This window comes from Lepidochelys kempii, chromosome 2 (genome assembly GCF_965140265.1).
Source record: "Lepidochelys kempii isolate rLepKem1 chromosome 2, rLepKem1.hap2, whole genome shotgun sequence".
NCBI classification, from domain to species: Eukaryota; Metazoa; Chordata; order Testudines; family Cheloniidae; genus Lepidochelys; species Lepidochelys kempii.
Window position 1 is genome coordinate 58,309,926 of NC_133257.1, and position 22,649 is coordinate 58,332,574.

At 40.5% G+C, this 22,649-nt stretch overlaps 1 protein-coding gene across 1 annotated transcript in view; it reads left to right on the forward strand.

The window, feature by feature from the left end:
- TRPA1 (transient receptor potential cation channel subfamily A member 1) overlaps nt 1-22,649 on the forward strand; it is a 61,434-nt gene that overhangs the window by 17,191 nt on the left and 21,594 nt on the right. Inside the window, exons 9-16 of the mRNA XM_073329391.1 lie at nt 6,942-7,041; nt 8,165-8,265; nt 10,215-10,384; nt 10,472-10,636; nt 14,636-14,750; nt 16,198-16,364; nt 20,853-20,946; nt 21,325-21,384. Of these exons, the coding sequence (XP_073185492.1) occupies nt 6,942-7,041; nt 8,165-8,265; nt 10,215-10,384; nt 10,472-10,636; nt 14,636-14,750; nt 16,198-16,364; nt 20,853-20,946; nt 21,325-21,384 (972 nt within the window). The remainder of the gene's footprint in view (nt 1-6,941; nt 7,042-8,164; nt 8,266-10,214; nt 10,385-10,471; nt 10,637-14,635; nt 14,751-16,197; nt 16,365-20,852; nt 20,947-21,324; nt 21,385-22,649) is intronic.

Genomic DNA, 22,649 nt, shown 5'->3' on the forward strand with positions numbered 1-22,649 from the left:
CTCTTTCATAAACAACGTTTCTCTGAGGTATGAAGTATTCATCAAACATAGCCAAAACCCTTTCATAGTCATATTTGTGACTGTCTTCAGTAATTTTAAAGGATTGAAAGATATGATCTGCTTGCTTCCCCATAGCATAAATTAAAGATGATACCTGTATATCTTCAGTTTCTTTGTGCAGCTTGGTAGCAATGCAAAATTTTTCACAATATTTTTCCAGTCTGTCCATTCTGAAGGTTTATCCAAACTGAAGTTCTCTGGAGCATTGACAACTGGCATGTTGATGAGATCCTGCAACCTTTGTTGCTGTGTTCCATCTGTCTGCAACCTTTATAGCTGTTTTCTTTCTGTTTCTGTTCTTATCTTACTCCTGACACCATGTAATGTTTCTGTATCTGGTATCGACAGGGCTCAGAGTTTGCTTATACACACCAGATATGTTCATCATAAGATCCTTCAGTGGTCTTCCAGGTATGGCTGAGGGTCATTTACATAAGGTATTTATACACTCATCGCTGGTTAGTGGATGAACAGTATAATACAGTTTAGCATTCTATTACAGTGACTATGTGCTGTCTTTGCGCTTCTTGCTCCCTGATGCAGTTTGGAGCTTAATTAAGACCATCTCAGGATGCCTGTAATTTGCAGTGTCTTCTAATAACCCCCAAAGTACCACCTAAGATCAACAAAACACTGCACATTTCAGCTGTTACCTCTGTTTCCTCTCTCTTTGCATACTTCTGTGGCATCTTCTACACTGGATATGAGCAGGGTTAAATGGGAAAGGGTGGTATAGAGCTGATTGTGTCAGTCAGAGATTTCACTGCTCTATGGGACTCATGAGCTCCCAGTTTAGTGCAGCTTTCCTGCCACAACATGGCTAAGGATCCTGCCCATTGTCTCCATAGTAAAAAGAGAGAAATATTGACTTTGGGTTTGATTATCACTTGTATCCTTTAATAATCCGCATCTCATTTAAGGCATGTTAGCTTGTATAAACGTTTATCTTATTGTAAGTGCTTTTTCTACTTGGAAATAAAAATGGCAGCTGTCAAAACATTCTTAACAGGTATAAAGTTATACGTCGTGTTTTAGACAATGAGAGCCTGTTCATCCCCACAAAAGCAGAATTCGCCTGTAGCATTATACACCCACTTTGTACTCGTGCCCAATGTGAATGACTGCACAAGATGCAAAGCAGTGGAGAATCAAGCCCTGCAGCTAAAAATTGAACTAATGGTTTGTTTTGTCGTCCTCATGTAGGCCCTGATTCAGCATAACACTTATGCATATGCTTAAGTCCCACTCAAGTTAAAGCATCTGCTTAAGTTATTTCTTGAACAGAAATTGATATGCCTTAGGGTTTTGCTAAATCAGGGCCTTAAGAAGCAAAACAAATTAAGCTTGAAAAAGAAAATCTAGGTCATTATTTTAAATGTTTTGAACTTTATGTATCTAACTTTAAAAAGGGTATTTGCAAATTGTGGTCAATTGTGTATCCAATACTTGTGCAATTATATTCACAACTATGGTGTTTGCATATGCACATAGACAGTTCTTTGTCTCTACTGTATTGGAAAGCATCTGATTTGTGCACACAAATGATGTAATTGCATACACATATTAGGCATTCAGTTGTGTGTGAGTAATTTAAAAAAATCAGAACAGCAAAGTCAAAATGTTCACAAATGTGCTTTAGAATTGGTTGTATCATTTTCCATTAGGACTTCAGGCTATCATGATTTAGAATTCTGTTTGTATACTGGACAAGTTAGCTTTGAGATCTCTTTACATGCTCAAGACCTCCTGAGTTAAGGATGTCTCTCTTAAGGACTGCCTCAGTTAAGGCATCTTGAGTTAAGAACATTTTAATTAAAGTTTCTCTCCCTGAAGTGATTTTATATCACTAAGGGGCTTCTTTATTAGCCCTTTATTCTTTTTTTCATCTTCTTTTCTTTCATATTTTCGTTGTCACCCTTTTCAATTAAAAAAAACTATATTAAATGCAGGAATAACATTAAAGTAATGTTAAGGAGAACTAAATTACACAAAAGTCAGAAAATTCAAGGTTTGTAGAGCACTGATAACTTGAGCATGTTATAAATATACATTATCTTCTATTCCTGATGTCCTTGTTAAATATATATTTTAATATACTGCTCTTAATCTTGTTAAATACATTAAAACATATATGATGTACAATATTGTTGAATTCATGTTCCTGAGAGGTCAACAATAGTAATGTCTGGAGTAAAGGTAACCACTCAGAATGTTTATGTAAATGGCTACTCATGACTCGCTGCAGCTGTGTCATGTGAAACTATATTTAATCTCTGATTGACAATCGGATAGGAAAATCTCTGTTTGATTGGCTTATCAGAAATGAACACTTTTTTTCAGTTGCCCTCTTAAGTTATTGAATGAATAGTAACTGAAAGGCAGGGGGCAGGGAATTATTTGTTATCCTTAAGAAATTCATGGCCTTGCTGGATAACTTCCTGGTGTTTCTGGTCGTTATGTATATAACAATCAACTTACCACTTTTCTATGAACAACAAGATTTATTATTCCTCAAGTTAAATATTGATTCAGGCTTTGGTTAATAATTCTCTTGTGATTTAGGGCCTGATCCAAAGATAGTTGAAATTAATGGAAAGACTCCCATTCACTTCAATTGACTTTAGATCAGACTTGCATTAGATGTTAGATTAGTTCATCTCTCAACTCTAGAAACGTCCACATCACAAAATCCACCATCGAAGCTGCCATGTATTGGCCCTTTACTTGCACTCCCTGGCAGTCTGAGCAGAGAAGACAATGATTTAATGGGCATAGAGATCAAACTACATTAATTTCTGGATGTGATTCCTCCAGGACAGGTGTAAAATGCAGTGGTATGGTGGTTCGGAAGAGGCTTGCACAGTTGCTGCCTATTATGTGGATAGGTAGGGAACCTTATTAATCAGGGCTGTAATTTTGGTACTTTTCCAGACCACTAAGTCTATTATTTTCAAACTTGGGTCCATTAAAATAGGCACCTAACTCCAGGGCTGACCCTAGACCAAATGGCGCCCCAGGTGAAGAGTCTCTTTGGTGCCCCCCCATTTGTTAAACTTTTGAATACCTTATTTTTATGGCATTTCTAGCCCATTTCATAACTTTGATGCACAATTTGCATGTATGATTTATCCATGTCATATAAGTTGATAAATTTGCACACTAGGATCTGTAAATCTGTATGCCACATGTACACAAATCAAAAAGATTTTCTCTAAGCTTATAGAAACTTTTTAATTTTAAGAATAACTGAAATGTACTAACATCAAGATATTGAACTGTGTACCAACATTGGGTGGACCAGTATTCAATAGTATTACAGTAGGTGACAGTCTTAGAACGTTAATCCTACTCCTTGAGTTCAAAAGGTTACTTTTCTCACCTTTGCCCTCATGGACTGAAGCACAGCATCAGAGAGATCCAAATACTAGCCAATGCCACTTTCAAATGATAAAATAGCAAGTGATGTCAGTTTCACATCAGCTGTCATCAATCGAAGATATGTTTTAATGAGCCCAAACATCAAAAAACTGCGCTCACTGCTCGCAGCTATGACCAGCAGCATGAGCAGAATCCACACATTAGAAAAAGTGTCCTTCAGCTCTGCTTCAGAAATGAATTGGAGAACTTGGAGTGGAGAGTGTGTCTCATGTCGCAAAATGTGACAAATATTGTCCAATTCACCATAGAGGGTTTTATCATTGACTTCCGAATATTCCCCACATGTCAGTGTCTGGTGAAGGTCTGTACAGTTGTTCAAGAGTGGTTTCCTGTCCACTGATAGCTTACTAAGGTCATACAAAAAAACCCAGGTCTTTTCATGGTGTTTCATTTATCCACACTTTTCTTTGATGGACAATGTCAATGACTGAGCAAAAAAATGTCAATGACTGAGCAAAAAAACACTCTTGAATTTTTATTCCGAGCTTCCCATCACCTCATCTCTGCCCTCAGAACCAAACTGTCTCTTCTTCGGATGAATACAAGTTTCCGTGAAGACAGGCTCAAATCCTAAGTTTTCTGCCATTTCTTTGACAGCAGTGATGGCATCCTCAAATTCATTGTCTCTGTAGGCCACAATGAAATCAAGGCAGCTTCTCATCAAAGTAGTCGCGGTCACGATGTCCATCAAGTGAGTTTGTAACGCCTTGCTTACAACGTTTACTTGGAACAGGATATCTTGCCAAACCACAACTGAGACCAGAACTTTGAAGTTAGTGATCTGGTTTGCCAGGGCTTTGAGCCTCGTATTGCATTCCAGCCTTGGCTTTACTTGACTGTGCCACTGCCATCAGCGCATCAGTCATTTGGTACTTCACTGGCCTCACGCTGTCAATGTGGCTCTCCCAGCAAGTGTCCCTTAGTGGCTTTGGGGTCTGATTTGTAACACTGTCCATGAGGATCTTCCACCTGATAGTTCATGCTGAAAATAGGACGTGTATTATTTGCAGTACTCCGAAGAGAGATACTGAATCTGAAGAAGATGATGCTACATCTGACACCACCAGGTTGAGGAAATGGTAGCCACAAGTCATGAAGAAAGCTCTTGGATTCAGTGCAAAGATCCTTGCCTCAGCACCACTGTTTCTTCCCTTCATGTTCATGCTGTTGTCCTAGCCTTGGCCATGGCAGTCCTAAAGCTTTATTTTATTCTCCTTCAAAACTTTCATAAATAGTTCTGTTAGGCCTTTTCCAGTAGAGTCGTCCACAGACTGGAAAATAGATAGTGTTCCTTTACTTGGATACAGCCATCCTTGTCATCAACAAATTTTACTGTAAATGACATCTTTTCACTGTGACTAATATCAGGAGTGCAGTCTATTATTACGGCATAGTACTTTGCTTTGCTGAGTCGCATAAATATGTTGTCAAACACCTTCCTTGCCATAAGGTCAATCGATTCATTTTGAATTGTTTTACTACAGGAATGGGTCATAGCTTCTTTACGAACTACTCAATGTAGGTATTCATGCGTGACAGTGTCATATTTCCCAAGGAGCTCTACCAAACCGAGGAAATTACAGTTATGTTTAGTGAACAATTTATCCAACGAGCCCGGGAGAGACAAATTATTCTTTGCAAGGAAGAGGGCAGTTGAGATCAGACACTTGAACACATTCCTCCAATAATGAGTTTCTACATTATTAACATACTGGTTTTCTGCATCTACTCATTTATTCAGCTTGAGCCTGGACTTAACCTCCATCCATTTGGAGTAGGCTGTAAAATGGCTGGGTGACTTTTCATGTTGCTTCAGAGCATCAGCTGAGTTATGTCAGTAATTTTAGCTGGAAAGTGCAAGCAATGATTTGACATTCTTGTCAAATATTTTGCAACAAAACTGGAGCACTTTCTCAGTTGATTTTGAATAAGCTAGCCATTGTCAATTCAGTTTCTCACCATTCTCGAGCACTCTTTCGCAAGGTGACTTTGAGAAATGTCACTTCCGCTCATTTACTAGAAGCGTCATATCTTCAGTTTTGCCTGGCCCGTTCAAAATTTTACGATCAATATCAGCAGAGTTTAGGATCGCTGGCCATAAAGCAGGATCTGATGTATCGATTTGCAGTGTGCAATTTTTCTCACTACTGTTTCTGTAGTCATGTGAGGTTGATTCTTCTTTATATTTTCTCTTCTTTTCATGTAAACCAGATTTTTCTTTGTTATTACTCTCCTTTTCATGTGAGCCACATTCTTCTTTATCATCACTCTCCTTTAGCTTGTCAGGAAAACTGGACGATTCTCCATAACTTTCCTCACATTTCCATTACTTATCTTCATGTAAATCTGCTAATTCCTTATTAATATGACTTCCATCATTTATACTTCACTCTTCAATTTCTTCTGCACTGGGACGATTGCTTCTACCTAAAAACCAGTCTATATTGTTCTGTTTCAGATATTTTCCTATCAAATTTGCCCCTTGCTGCAAACTAGATTGCAATTGAGCTTTTTGCTTCCTATACTGAGCTCCTGAAGGCTTCTTCAGGGGCATCTTTTATTTTCTACGGGGGGAAAAGAGACAGTATTAGGGAGAGCAAAATTCTATGTTCCACAGTCTTAGAAAGTCATCAAACATTACGTGTTAAGCATGTCAGAAGAGGTAACAGTATTTCTTTTATGTTATTGCGTAGGGGTTTGGTAGATATCTATCATCATTAAATATGTCCTTTATTAATTGCTACTTACACTCTTCAAATCTTAAAACACAAGTACACTTTCACAGTTACACAATAAAGCAAGGTTCACATTATTGCGGCTGGACATTCACTTCACTTCACGCTTATATCTCACTAACTGACTGATTGGCGACGCCCTGCCCCTTATGTACCACGAGGGCATGGCTGACAACATTCTAGGAGGTTCAAGGAAAATATAGTTCTCAGAAAGTCTGGAAGGTTCCACAAGATTCTACAACGGTCCAGAACTTTCTAGGATGTTAATGAAAAATGAATCCAGATACAGAATACCTGAAACATTTTACTTCAAACATTCTATTTTCCCTTTTGTCACTAACAACAAAAACAGCACTCCAAGCTTGGCATCCCCCAAGCCCAGCAACCTAGCTGGTCACCTGCCCCTAAATCCGGCCTTGCCTAACTCCACACAAAGGACCTGATATTCCCCAGCTCAGCACCTCTTAAAATCAAGATGCTGTTATTTAGATGACTAAATATGGATTTAGATTCCTAACCTTAGCCACTCGAGTTTGAAAACTTTGACCTAAATTCATTTAAATTAAGAAGGAATTTGTTTATTGAACTTACATAATTTAAAGCATGTGAAAGTGTCTAACCATGCCTGTAATTCTGCTCAGTTTACAATTTATTGCTAAACAGAATTTGTTCATGAATCCATGATAAACCTGGGTTTTTTCATTGCAGGGAGCAAATATTGATAGTGTTGACATTGAGGGTCGGTCACCACTTCTGCTGGCTACTTCCTGTGCATCATGGAAAATTGTGAATTTACTACTCTCAAAAGGTACAAAGGAACAAACAAGTATTACATGGGGGTTGGGGGGGCGGGTTCTGAGAAGGGTCCATACAAGTTAAGATTCTTTCCCAAGGGACTCCTCTTCAAGCCCCCTACCTAGATAGCAGGCACAAGTGAACACATGAACTGCTCCATGCTAGCACCCTCTACAGTGCTAAATCCTCAGAAAGGGAAAGGAGGAGGCAGGGCCATGTCCCTGCCCCTCCACATCAACCTACAGAGTGTGTGGGCTGTGGAAGGAAAGCACATGCTGCACCCTCCTAAGGGTTGGTGTGCACTCCCCCTGCACTCTCCACAAGCTCAAGGCAGCTCTGCACTACTGACTACACAGAGAGGGAACAGAATTATTGAACATGAAGATACCACTTTGACATGGTCAAGTTTCTGACCATTAATGGATTTTAAGTATTAAACCTAAACTGCAGTAAGTGGTCACAGTGTAGTGTCACCTGAAACTTTACTAACTACTGCACCGTTAATGAAGGTTCATCTTTAATTGTCAGTTGCCACATTTTTAAGAGTAAGCTACTGTAAATATTCTTATGAGTATTTCTCTCATTAGTATTTATAACATTAATTTTTATTAACAACAATTCTTTTTTTTTAAATAGAAAGCTTATAGTAAAACTATTATGGACTTTAGAAAGACACTCTCTTGCTTCCAATAAGCAAGACACTCCATTTCCGTGTTGCCCAGCTATTATTATGTTATAATAGATTATTCATATAACAGCACGGAAGTAAACTGATATTAAAACATAGATTTCCAGTTGAAACAATATGACTATGGCAGCAGTACACTATGAACCTGATATATTTAGAGGTGTTGATCATGCAGCCTCCATTCACACCAGCAGTTGTGGAGGCTCAACGTTTCCAAATATTAGACTCCTATAAATCTGAGTGCTGCAGTGGAACAAATGAAATTCATACGTTACTGGAAATTGAAAGCTTAGAGTCAGTCGAAGTCTTGGTGTGATATTTGTTGTTGTATTGGCTGAAATAATTGTATTTTTAATTTCATTTTAGCGTGTGTATTTTAATCAAACATGGCTAGTTATCAGAGGCCAGTAGTTTTGAATTGCTAGTATTTATCTCCATATTTATTTAGGAGCAAATATCTCTCTAAAAGATCAGCTTGGTCGGAATTTCTTGCACTTGACAGTACTGCAGCCTGGAGGATTACAACATCTGGATGAGAAATTTCTGCAGGTACAGTGAGGATCTATTTGTATCTTTGGTGAATTCAATATCTTTGTCCAACAGTTTAAGGATTCTCTTTTCTTCCAGAACATTTATGGAAATTCATTTTATTTGTAAACTCACCTCACTGTCCCCACAGGTTAATTTAAATAGATACAAATATAAAAATAAACATGACCAAGCCAATAATACGGATCTCTCTGGCAGGCAAAGGAATAAAGTTATTTGCTGCCAGGGGATTGAATGGCTCAGGAGATTAGCAATATATTATAGAACCTTTTCTCCTACTTTGCCCATTAAGAGGCACTCAAACCTTGGGATATGCTGCAGCAAATTCTTAAGGAAGTCTCCATTGCCTGGATTTCAGTAAATCCCCAGCCATATTTTAAAACAGGAGTATCAAACATAATTCTGCATTTGGCCTGTTTGATGTATTTATATGGGCCACATGAAATATTCAGATTCTCTGGAATCTAAGCTTTCATTTAAAGAAAATATAGTAAGTTTCTAGCCCTCATAGCTGCAGAGATAACTTTTCAGATGTGAGCCGAGTATAACTGCTGCAGTTATATCTGCCTGAATGTGCAGACAGCTTGAAACCATGAGTCAGAGGTGTGAACTCCCCATATTAATCTGATTGGAGAATCAACTTTAAAGAACAATGATGATACTTGCATGTCACATTGTCAACTTTTAAAATTATTTAATCACTGATTATTTCAGTGGATGGAATGGGGTTAGGAGCTGGGAGTGAAGTACACTGGACTGGGAATTGGAAGTTGCCGCAGGAAGGGAAATGCAGAGAAAAGAGGAAACTCACAAAATTAGAGGAGGGAAAGAGAAAGGACGGGAAGGAAGAGAAACACAAAGCAGAAATCAAAGGAGGACTTGTGGCACCTTAGAGACTAACCAATTTATTTGAGCATGAGCTTTCGTGAGCTACAGCTCTGATGAAGTGAGCTGTAGCTCACAAAAGCTCATGCTCAAATAAATTGGTTAGTCTCTAAGGTGCCACAAGTACTCCTTTTCTTTTTGCGAATACAGACTAACATGGCTGTTACTCTGAAACAAAGCAGAAATTGTGATGCCTCAAGGGAAGCATATTCCCTCACTGAGTAGTGAATGTGACAATGAGGCATTGAATAAATAACTAAATGTTTCATTACTACCTAAAGGCTCTATTCTCCTATTGCTCTCTGTGCAAACCTACTGACATCAGTGGGCATTCCACTGTATACTGTGGGGAATACATACTCCTAAATTTATACCCCAGCCCATGGAACACAATTAAACAGAATTTATTCCTCTGAATAAGTTTGACACGTCTTCTGTAAAGGTCTTCACTTCCATTTGAATTCCCCGGAGGACGGTGTTGGCAAATGCTGTCTCCCACCTCCTGAGATTGAATCTCCGCTGTAGTGCAGCTGCTCCCACTTGCACAGGAGTTCAGTTTCTGCCTCTCTGTATTACTGTGGGCAAATTTAGCCTCAGGTAATTTATGACCAAATTTTTTCACCTGCTGATGGCTTTGCAGGTGTCCACACTGCAAAATTACCAACATCCTCACTGGCCTCCTTCTTAATGGCCCCACAGAGAGACCAAATATTCAGGAGGCATGTAGGCTGACATGCCTTCATTTTCCTCCCTAATGTGGTTGAGGTGCATGGTGTGGCAGTGTAAGAGAATCTTGTACTTCCTGTATGTACCTGTTCTGTGGATAAATACAGAGCTTGAGGGCCCAATACTGCAAGTTGCTGAGTTCTTCTTGTGAAGTGTGAATTCACTGAAAACCATCAATCAGCATACATATTTTTAAAACGCTCTCTTGTTTTTGTTGTTTTAATTTTACCTTTCTTAAAGTTCCATAAAGATTTTTTTTAAATGTAGCTTCAGAAAATTACTGCTAACTAACTAGTAACATTGGTAATATGTATACAACCATTTCCATTTGTCAACAGATGAAACATATTAAAGATTTTGTAGTGGAAGAAGATGACGAGGGGTGCACTCCACTACATTATGCATGCAGACAAGGAGTGCCCTTCTCTGTAAATAGCTTGCTCGACTTGAATGTTTCTGTCTATTCTAAAAGTAGAGACAAGAAGTCTCCATTGCATTTTGCAGCCAGGTAAGTGATGCAGTCTACACAATGTATCAATGCCATTTTATCCATCCAGATTTTCTCAGCATTAACTTGTACGTTAATCTTTTAAAGCTATGGGCGCATCAACACCTGTCAGCGACTTCTCAGAGACATGAATGACACAAGGCTTTTGAATGAAGGTGATAAGAAGGGAATGACTCCCCTTCACTTGGCAGCCCAAAATGGTCATGAAAAGGTTGTCCAATTTCTACTGAAGAAGGGTGCCCTCTTCCTGTGGTAAGTGTATGGGTTTTCTTTCTTTAAAATAATTAGAGTTACTGAGCTACTTTATTACTTACATTTTGTATTCATCTCTAAAGTTGTGCTGGATTGTCCACACAAGTTTGCATTAAAGCTAAGGTATGAATTATCACATGTACATTAACATGTATATTACACTTTTGTTTAAGTCATTAAGAATATTCTACAATGAACCTGATTCAGGGGGCTTTTCATATAATGCGTTATTAGTCCGGGACAATTCACTAACACATAGGATGTCACAATATTAACATGAAATAATTTTAATAGAAATAAAATTGTGTGCATTTAATGTTTGTCAGTTGCCTTAAATGTACAATTCAACAGTACTACAGTGTTGTAGGCAGCATCAGCTGTTAAGTGTTAGTACCACATGACCTTGAGCGGATCACTGCGGACTACATGGCTCTGGGAAGAAGGATAAAGGAGTTTGAGGCACAAGTGGTGTTCTCGTCCATCCTCCCCGTGGAAGGAAAAGGCCTGGGTAGGGACTGTCAAATTGTGGAAGTCAATGAATGGCTACGCAGGTGGTGTCGGAGAGAAGGCTTTAGATTCTTTGACCATGGGATGGTGTTCCATGAAGGAGGAGTGCTGGGCAGAGACGGGCTCCACCTTACGAAGAGAGGGAAGAGCATCTTTGCGAGCAGGCTGGCTAACCTAGTGAGGAGGGCTTTAAACTAGGTTCACCGGGGGAAGGAGACCAAAGCCCTGAGGTAAGTGGGAAAGTGGGATACCGGAAGGAAGCACAGGCAGGAATGTCTGTGAGGGGAGGGCTCCTGCCTCATACTGAGAATGAGGGGCGATCAGCAGGTTATCTCAAGTGCTTATATACGAATGCACAAAGCCTTGGAAACAAGCAGGGAGAACTGGAGGTCCTGGTGATGTCAAGGAATTATGACATGATTGGAATAACAGAGACTTGGTGGGATAACTCACATGACTGGAGTACTGTCATGGATGGTTATAAACTGTTCAGGAAGGACAGGCAGGGCAGAAAAGGTGGGGGAGTAGCACTGTATGTAAGGGAGCAGTATGACTGCTCAGAGCTCCGGTATGAAACTGCAGAAAAACCTGAGTGTCTCTGGATTAAGTTTAGAAGTGTGAGTAACAAGAGTGATGTAGTGGTGGGAGTCTGCTATAGACCACCGGACCAGGGGAATGAGGTGGATGAGGCTTTCTTCCAGCAGCTTGCGGAAGCTACTAGATCACATGCCCTGGTTCTCATGGGTGACTTTAATTTTCCTGATATCTGCTGGGAGAGCAATACAGGGGTGTATAGACAATCCAGGAAGTTTTTGGAAAGCGTAGGGGACAATTTCCTGGTGCAAGTGCTAGAGGAGCCAACTAGGGGGGGAGCTTTTCTTGACCTGCTGTTCACAAACCGGGAAGAATTAGTAGGGGAAGCAAAGGTGGATGGGAATCTGGGAGGCAGTGACCATGAGTTGGTTGAGTTCAGGATCCTGACACAGAGAAGAAAGGTAAGCAGCAGGATACGGACCCTGGACTTCAGAAAAGCAGACTTCGACTCCGTCAGGGAACGGATGGGTAGGATCCCCTGGGGGGCTAACATGAAGGGGAAAGGAGTCCAGGAGAGCTGGCTGTATTTCAAGGAATCCCTGTTGAGGTTACAGGGACAAACTATCCTGATGTGTCGAAAGAATAGTAAATATGGCAGGCGACCAGCTTGGCTTAACAGTGAAATCCTAGCGGATCTTAAACATAAAAAAGAAGCTTACAAGAAGTGGAAGGTTGGACATATGACCAGGGAAGAGTATAAAAATATTGCTCGGGCATGTAGGAATGAAATCAGGAGGGCCAAATCGCACCTGGAGCTGCAGCTAGCGAGAGATGTCAAGAGTAACAAGAAGGGTTTCTTCAGGTATGTTGGCAACAAGAAGAAAGCCAAGGAAAGTGTGGGCCCCTTAATGAATGAGGGAGGCAACCTAGTGACAGAGGATGTGGGAAAAGCTAATGTACTCAATGGTTTTTTTGCCTCTGTCTTCACTAACAAGGTCAGCTCCCAGACTGCTGCGCTGGGCATCACAATATGGGGAATAGATGGCCAGCCCTCTGTGGAGAAAGAGGTGGTTAGGGACTATTTAGAAAAGCTGGACGTGCACAAGTCCATGGGGCTGGACGAGTTGCATCCGTGAGTGCTAAAGGAACTGGCGGCTGTGATTGCAGAGCCATTGGCCATTATCTTTGAAAACTCGTGGCGAATGGGGGAAGTCCCGGATGACTGGAAAAAGGCTAATGTAGTGCCAATCTTTAAAAAAGGGAAGAAGGAGGATCCTGGGAACTACAGGCCAGTCAGCCTCACTTCAGTCCCCGGAAAAGTCATGGAGCAGGTCCTCAAAGAATCAATCCTGAAGCACTTAGAGGAGAGGAAAGTGATCAGGAACAGTCAGCATGGATTCACCAAGGGAAGGTCATGCCTGACTAATCTAATCGCCTTCTATGATGAGACTACTGGTTCTGTGGATGAAGGGAAAGCAGTGGATGTATTGTTTCTTGACTTTAGCAAAGCTTATAACACGGTCTCCCACAGTATTCTTGTCAGCAAGTTAAGGAAGTACAGTCTGGATGAATGCACTATAAGGTGGGTAGAAAGTTGGCTAGATTGTCGGGCTCAACGGGTAGTGATCAATGGCTCCATGTCTAGCTGGCAGCCGGTGTCCAGCGGAGTGCCCCAGGGGTCGGTCCTGGGGCCGGTTTTGTTCAATATCTTCATAAATGATCTGGAGGATGGTGTGGATTGCACTCTCAGCAAATTTGCGGATGATACTAAACTGGGAGGAGTGGTAGATACGCTGGAGGGCAGGGATAGGATACAGAGGGACCTAGACAAATTAGAGGATTGGGCCAAAAGAAATCTGATGAGGTTCAATAAGGATAAGTGCAGGGTCCTGCACTTAGGACGGAAGAACCCAATGCACCGCTACAGACTAGGGACCGAAAGGCTAGGCAGCAGTTCTGTGGAAAAGGACCTAGGGGTTATAGTGGACGAGAAACTGGATATGAGTCAGCAGTGTGCCCTTGTTGCCAAGAAGGCCAATGGCATTTTGGGATGTATAAGTAGGGGCATAGCGAGCAGATCGAGGGACGTGATTGTCCCCCTCTATTCGACATTGGTGAGGCCTCATCTGGAGTACTGTGTCCAGTTTTGGGCCCCACACTACAAGAAGGATGTGGATAAATTGGAAAGAATCCAGCGAAGGGCAACAAAAATGATTAGGGGTCTGGAACACATGACTTATGAGGAGAGGCTGAGGGAACTGGGATTGTTTAGTCTGCAGAAGAGAAGAATGAGGGGGGATTTGATAGCTGCTTTCAACTACCTGAGAGGTGGTTCCAGAGAGGATGGTTCTAGACTATTCCCAGTGGTAGAAGAGGACAGGACAAGGAGTAATGGTCTCAAGTTGCAGTGGGAGAGGTTTAGGTTGGATATTAGGAAAAACTTTTTCACTAGGAGGCTGATGAAACACTGGAATGCATTGCCTAGGGAGGTGGTGGAATCTCCTTCCTTAGAAGTTTTTAAGGTCAGGCTTGACAAAGCCCTGGCTGGGATGATTTAAATGGGGATTGGTCTTGCTTCGAGCAGGGGGTTGGACTAGATGACCTCCTGAGGTCCCTTCCAACCCTGATATTCTATGTTTCTATGATTCTATACCAGGGTCTTGTAAGTTTTTCACTCATTTCAGAGGCGAATCCCGTGAAACAGGCAGGATCCCACAAGATCACATATCTGCCTTTGAGACCCAATTACTTCTACACAGTTGAGATTATCCTTACATGGTTGAGTGTAATGCTAGTAGGAGACTATTGTACTTTACTCAGCAAAAAGACATTGACATTGATGGAGAACAACAGTGGAGAAACTATTGTGAGGGAGGGGAGAATCAGGCCCATGAGCTCAAGGTTGTAGGTTATACTTGTAAAAATATGTGAATAACATCATATCTGCTGTTTCAAAAGTGATTATAAAGGCTGGACAGCCCTGCACCATGCTGCCTTCGGAGGATACACTCGCACAATGCAGATAATTTTGGATACTAATGTAAAATCTACAGACAGAGTGGATGAAGAAGGGGTATGTATATGTATAATTTTTGTTTGTTTCCACTCTATTGTCTCATTGCAATCAAACAGGTAATCCCTATTAGCAAACTTGTTTCACTGTTGAAGGTTATGAGAGACTGTGTTTATGATAATATATTTCTTTTGCCAGTTATAAAACCCTAACTGTTTTGTTCTTGTTAACATATACTGTTTAGGTTTATTTATAATTAGTGAAATGCCCATCCAAGTTCTAGGAGCTGTACACAACAGAAAACCAACATCATTAACACAAAACATAAAGTACAAAGCACTTTAGACTCTACTAACTATGCCACATGACCCACATAACAATATAGCAGAATATAATAACATAATAAGCTCACGATATGAACAGCTCATAACAATGAAAGGAAACCCACCATAAATAATGACTCACCAACAAACCTCTTCAAACCTCTCAGTCTACTCCCCCTAGCAAAGCCTAGTAGCTACGCTTACAGCTTGCTCTGAAGTTTGTCAAAACTAAGATCTTTTGGCCAGGAGAGGAATCTAGTTCCAGAGCTGAAGACCTCTTATAGAAAATGATGCATTAACAGCCCCTTTTCAGAAACCAGGGGATGTTCAGCTCCAGCAACTGTTGTTTTACCAAAATGGGAGAGAGACAATCTTTTAGGTAGTCAGGGCTCAAAGCATTTAGGACCTGCCAGATTAAAAACAGCACTTCAGATTCCACTAGAAGCTAATCAGAAGCCATTGTGTAGTCCCTTATTTGTACATTGCTCAGAGAAGACTGGATGGTTTGATATTTGGGGAGATTCACAAAAGTGCCAAAGATATCTAGAAGCACGTCTCTTCCTGCCCACTAACTTGCAATGGGACTTGTGCTTCTAAGGCCTTTTAGTGCTTTGAAAGTCACAACTGTTTACCTTGGTTTTGTGCAAGTCACTGAGGGCAAAATCCTCCTTCCAGAGAGTTGCTTGCAAATAATTCCCTGCAGACATATGTGTAGTACCATACTGGTGGAAACTAATTTCGGATTCTTCTCTTTCTGACCCTAAATATAGATTCTGTGGATCTGTTGACACAGGACAGTTTTATTTTTAACATCTTGCTTTTATTAATTGCAAAACTATGAGATATTAATAATTAGTATCCCTTGTATACGCTTTGCCCTTTCCTATGTGCAGTTTGTTTTCTCTGTAATGGTTCAGGCATATACAAGTAAGCACTTGGAACAAAAGTCTCTTTTTTTTTTTATACCACCACTGAAGTGATTTGGATGGTCAATACTTAGTCCTGCCATTAGTGCAAGGGACTGGACTAGATGACCTCTCAAGGTCTCTTCCAGTCCTGTGGCTCTATGAATTGAGAGCAGAATCTTGCCCTTGAGGAGTGGAAGGGGAGGGGGAAAGGGTTGTACATTTCTTTTAAGCATAGTGATTCCTAATAATGTTTTGGTATGTTGTCTTTCTGAAAAGAACACAGCTCTTCATCTTGCTGCAAAAGAAGGACACGCGAAAGCAGTGAGACTGCTTCTTGATGATGGTGCCAAAATAATCTTGAACAAAGCATCAGCCTCTTTTTTCCATGAAGCGATACACAAGAGGCATAAAGATGTAGTGTCTGCTGTCATTCTGAATAAAAGGTGAGCAGCCTATACAACACTTTTTAATAGTTTCAGGTGTTTAGTGTCCATTGTCTTCTCCTTCTTCGCTGGCAGTTAAAGTACTGAGCATGTAATATACTATGGTTGATCAGATACGTATTTTCCGTATTCAAAAGATTAATATTGATATAATATGTATAATGAGAATCGGGAAGAAATGGTAAATAAATAATAACCAGCTATAGGAAGGAAATCCTCTCCATGTCAGGGCAATTCTTCAAGAACCACAAGAAACATGGCAAGAAACCAAGAGAATGAGTAGTTCTTGCCCTACAATATGATACTGTAATGGTACAAGGATGCAGGTTTTTTATCAAAGCCTGAGCACAAGTCACATAATTCCAGGGATTTAATTTAAAATTGCTGTGTAAAACTGTTGCAAATGTTTAAGTACATGAGGAAGACTCAAGGAAGAAAAGGCTGTTGCAGAGAAGCTAAATGAATTCTTTGCATTGATCTTCACTGCAGAGGATGTGAGGGAGAATCCCACACCTAAGCCATTCTTTTTTGGTGACAAATCTGAGGAACTATCCCAGACTGAGGTGTCATTAGAAAAGGATTTGGAACAAATTGATAAATTAAACAGTGACAAGTCACCAGCACCCAAGAGTTCTGAAGGAACTCAGAAATGAACTTGCAGAACTACTAATTGTGGTATGTAATTTATCACTTAAATCAGCCTCTGTATCAGATGACTGGTGGATAACTAATGTAATGTTGATTTTTAGGAAAAATACTCCAGAGACAAGCCTGGCAATTACAGGCCAATAAACCTAATCTCAGTACCAGGCAAATTGGTTGAAATTATAGTGAAGAACAGAATTATCAGACTCATAGATGAAAAAGGTTTGTTGGGAAAGAGTCAACATGGCTTTTCTAAAGGGAAATCATCTCTCACCAATCTATTAGAATTCTTTGAGAGAGTCAACAAACGTGGACAAGAGTGATTCGGTGGATATAGTGTACTTGGACTTTCAGAAAGCCTTTGGCAAGGTCCCTCACCAAAGGCTCTTACACAAAAAAGACAACTAAGGGGGGATATGATAGATGTCTAGAAAATCATGAATGGTGTGGAGAAAGAGAATAAGGAAGTGTAATTTTCCCCCTTCACATAACATGCAAACTATTGGTCACCCAATGAAATTAATAGGCAATAGGTTTAAAACAAACATAAGGACGTACTTCTTCACAAAATGCACAGTCAACCTGTGGAACAATTTGCCAGGGGATGTTGTGAAGGCCAAAGGTATAACTGGGTTCAAAACAGAATTAGATAAGTTCATGGAGGACAGAACCATCAGTGGCTATTGTCCAAGATGGGCAGGGACACAACCCCATGCTCTGGGTATCCCTAAACCTCTGACTGCCAGAAGCTGGGACTGGACGACAAGGGATGGATCAATAGATAAGTTCCTTGTTCTTTTCATTCTGTCCGTATTTGGCATTGGCCACTGTCAGACAACAGGATACTGGGCTAGATGGACTATTGGTTTGACCCAGTATGGCCATTCAAGAATTGCCTCATGTGGGTTCCAGGACTAGCTGCTCCAAGAAGCAGTCATTTAAGGTGTCAGAAAACTTTATTTCTGCATCCCGTCCTGAGGTGACAGGTACCCAGTCAATATGGGGATAGTTGAAATCCCCCATTATTATTGAGTTTTTTATTTTTAGAGCCTCTCTAACCTCCCTGAACATTTCACAGTCACTATCACCATCCTGGTTAGATGGTCTGTAATATATCCCTACTGCTATAGTCTTATTATTAGAGCATGGAATTACTATCTATAGAGATTCTATGGTACAGTTTGGTTCATTTTAAGATTTTTACTTCATTTGATTCTATGCTTTTTTCACATATAGTGCCACTCCTCCACCAGCACAACCTGTTCTGTCCTTGATATATTTTGTGTCCTGGTATTACTGAGTGCCATTGATTATCCTCATGCCACCAAGTCTCTGTGATGCCTGTTATATCAATGTCATCATTTAATACGAGGCACTCTAGTTCATCCGTCTTATTATTTAGACTTCTAGCATTTGTGTATAAGCACTTTTCACTTTTTAGCTGTCTGACATTACATGATATAGTTGAATAGCACTTGTGGCACCTTAGAGACTAACCAATTTATTTGAGCATAAGCTTTCGTGAGCTACAGCTCACTTCATTGGTTGCATCACGAAAGCTTATGCTCAAATAAATTGGTTAGTCTCTAAGGTGCCACAAGTGCTCCTTTTCTTTTTGCGAATACAGACTAACATGGCTGCTACTCTGAAACTTGAATAGCACTTTTTCATTTGACTGTTTCTCATCAGATTCTACCTGTATTTTATCATCTTCCATCCTCTCCTCCTTACTAGAACATAGAGAATCTCCATTAATAGATTGCACCAGGAAAGCAAATCACCATGCGGTTCTCCCAGTCATTGCAAACCTAGCTATCTATGTTTCTAATGATCGAATGCCCCATAACTATTACCTGTCTCTTCCTAATAACTGGAGTTCCTACCCCTGGAGAGGTATCGTCATTATGAGAGGATACCACGACATCATCTGGAAGGAGGGTCCCAGCTATGGGATCATTTCCCTCTGCTCCATTTGGATGTTCTCCTTCCCTGAGACTTTCATTCTCCTCAACAGCTCAGAGGCTGTCAGACCAGGGGTGGGACTGTTCTGCTGTGTCCTGGAAAGTCTCATCTATGTACCTCTTTGTCTCCCTTAGCTCCTACAGTTCAGCCATTCTGGTCTACACAGTCTCTGAGGGCCAGGAGCTCCTTGCACCGAATGCACACATATGCCACCTGCCCATAGAGCAGGTAATCATACATGCTGCACTGGATACAATACACTGCATAGCCCCCACTCTGTTGCTGGACTTGTGCCTGCATTCTTTTTTTACTCCTGCAGCTCGTTCCTTTATTGATGTTTTGTTTTTATCAGGCGGTTGTTTTGGCTTTAAGTTTAAAGAATGTTAAGTGTATCTAGTCCCCCCTCCCACTCCCTCTCTAAACTCCCTTGCAAAACTCCCATTAGCCACTAGCTCCTCTGGTTGTTTAGGAGCAGGCTTTTTAAAGCCCTAGTCTTCCTGAGTAGCTCCGCCCCTTCGTTAAGGGTTGATGGGCTAGGCTCAGCAAACGGTCCCCAAAATAAACAGACCACATAGTAAATTTCAGTAAAGCAGCAAGCATACCACAAACACAAACACACACAATACAGACAATAGTCTTACCCCAAGGGTCATGTAAACGCTCCTCCTTTATCCAGAGAACTCCCTCACAAAAGTCCCCTGTTAACTTGCTCCAATACTGCATGCAGATGTGGTTGTCCCATCTCAGAAAAGATATATTGGAATTGGAAAAGGTTCAGAAAAGGTTCAAAAATGATTAGGGGTTTGGAATGGCTTCCATATGAGGAGAGATTAATAAGTCTGGGACTTTTCAGCTTGGAAAAGAGACAACTAAGGGGGGGGGATCTGATTGAGGTCTATAAAATCATGACTGGTGTGGAGAAAGTAAATAAGGAAGTGTTATTTACTCCTTCTCATAACACAAGAACTAGGGGGCACCAAATAAAATTAATAGGCAGCAGGTTTAAAACAAACAAAAGGAAGTATTTTTCAGACAAAGCACAGTCAACCTGTGCAACTCCTTGTCAGAGAATGTTGAGAAGGACAAGATTATAACAGGGTTCAAAAGACAACTAGGTAAGTTCATGGAGGATAGGTCCATCAGTGGCTATTAGCCAGGATGGGCAGGAATGGTGTCCCTAGCCTCTGTTTGCCAGAAGCTGGGAATGGGCAACAGGGGATAGATCACTTGATGATTACCTGCTCTGTTCATTCCCTCTGGGGCACCTGGCATTGGCCACTGTCGGAAGACAGAATCCTGGGCTAGAAGGACCTTTGGTCTCACGCAGTGTGTCTGTTGTTATCTTCTTCTGTTCATTCTTATGCTCTTATGAGAGTTTTGTTGAAGTTTAGATGGGCTGTGTTCTATATGCCATCAGTTTGCTGAGTCTGATGGGCCCATTTCAGGACCGATGGGAATGTAACCATGAGTGACCACCAATCATGCTAAGAGGAGCAGGATGACACCCAGTATTTTTTTATTACCTTCAGAATTTTGTGAGCCCAAGATACAGACTTCAGTATCAGTGTAGGGCTCATAATGAGTCCAAGCTTTTAAGAAGAGCTCAGTATATCCTGTGATTTGCAAAACATCACTGCTTATCTGAAAACCAGATTAAACATTGGCCTCAACTGCTGATTTTCACTTCGTGGCATATAAATTTGTTATACATTGCAATCTGTAGAATAATTTCTGAAATAATAGCTCATCCGGTCTAAAAATGATTAGATTTCAAAATAACATAATCCATTTTTTCTTTCATTATAAAGTTGATGTTTAACTTCATATCCTTTGCTGAGAAGCATAGAATTCATTCTCCACTATTTCAACTTATTGTTGCAGATGGGAAGAAGCTGTGACAACATTTTCTCACTCTTCTACTGCCAATAAGTGTCCTTTGTTGGAAATGGTTGAATATGTACCTGAATCGTTAAAGGTAAGATTGTTTAGACTACACATTAAGAATTTACTTCATTCTAAAAATTCTGTGAAATTTTCAAGTAAATCTGCAAGTGTGAGTATTTATAAAGACTTGGCACATGCAAGTGCAAATTGTCATACATCCATGTAAACAAGGTAAAATTTCTCGTTTGTTAACATATATGCACAAGTATAAGTTGTGCACATCTCTGTGTATGCTGTAAATGTGGATTGAATCATTATTTTTGTTAGAAGGGCTGCTGTATTGTTGAAGACCATGGAAACTTTTTTTTCTAAAGTATGGAAGTCTTCCTTTTTTCTGAAGAGTCCTAATTTTCAGCAATCATCATAATTAATTTATGCAAATTAATTGTTTTTCTTTCTACCCTGAAAGTTGGTTTTGGACAACTGTATGATTGAGTCTTCAGAGGAAAAGACAAGTCAAGGCTTCTGTGTAAGTGGAAGAAAAAAAGTAATTAAAACTAGTACCTTTTAATTATTAAAACTCTTATTACAGTAAGATATGTCATAATGTACCTGCAATATATTAGTAGTGATAAATCATTTGTTAGAAATTTGGATCGTAGTAAATTGAGTGAACTTGGCACTTTTTGAACTTTGGCAAATCATCAATGTAGTTTATATCTGCTTAAACTTGCTTACTCTGTAAAGTTTAATCCCTTTTTAACATGTTTTAGATAGTTTATATCTGGATCATTGTCCAACTGAAATTCACCAAAGGTAAGCTGAGTAAACTCGTGGGTCTGTGCTCCCAGTGTGTGATTAGCAATAATCCCTTTAGTTTAGAATAAATCATTTAAATCACCTCATCAGTTGGTAGCATGAATTTACCTGGTCATGCAGTTCAGCGGTACCAACTGCCTCTAATTGTCCAGCTATACCAGATGAAGGACAGGAGACACTGGATATGGTTTAATTAGACTGCAACTGTCTGGGAGTACCTGGCAGATAACAGTGTACAGTGCAGGTAAATCCATGATCATTTCACTATCTACCCAGGGGGCTTCCATTAGCCCTACCCCTTTTCCATCCTGGTTCCCAGCCAGTCCACTGCTGGGTCCTTACCATCCCCCCACCCTCGAATTAGGGTTAAGGTCCTGGCCTTGGTCCAGGTGAGAGAGGGTTTTCCTCACCTGACTTACTCTATATACTTTCCCCTTCCTTCTGGGTCTGGTCACCTGGAGGGATGATTCAGTGTCCCCACATTGAGCTGCTCTTCGGCTGCACCAGCATTAGTGCTTCTCTGCCTCTTAAAGAGGTATACTCCTTCCCCCAGCAAGCCAGACAACAGCCCCCCCATCTTAAGATGCAGTGCAGTCATTATCAGTCCCTTTTTCATTGCAGTCTGTAATGGTGTTCCTTTTACTACCTGCTTTTGCATAGGTCAGCTGAGACAGACTTTACAGAAACACTACCACACCATAAATTGTTCCTTCATCTATTGTAAATACAAGATGGGAGGACCCACTTTGGCTTCAAAGGAGTAGGTGTTAAAAAATCCTTTCCCAGGAGAACTCAACTGAAAATGAGTGTCCTACAAAGCTCAAGTTAAGGCTACACTGTGGTGATCTTTTGCTACCACAGATACCTTGGGTGCTTTTGATGTCTGTTTCAAACTCCTTGAGAACTCTGATCTTTCAAGTCCTCAGTGTCTTTCTTAGTACTCCAGTATCTAAGCTACAGCCAGACATGTTGACT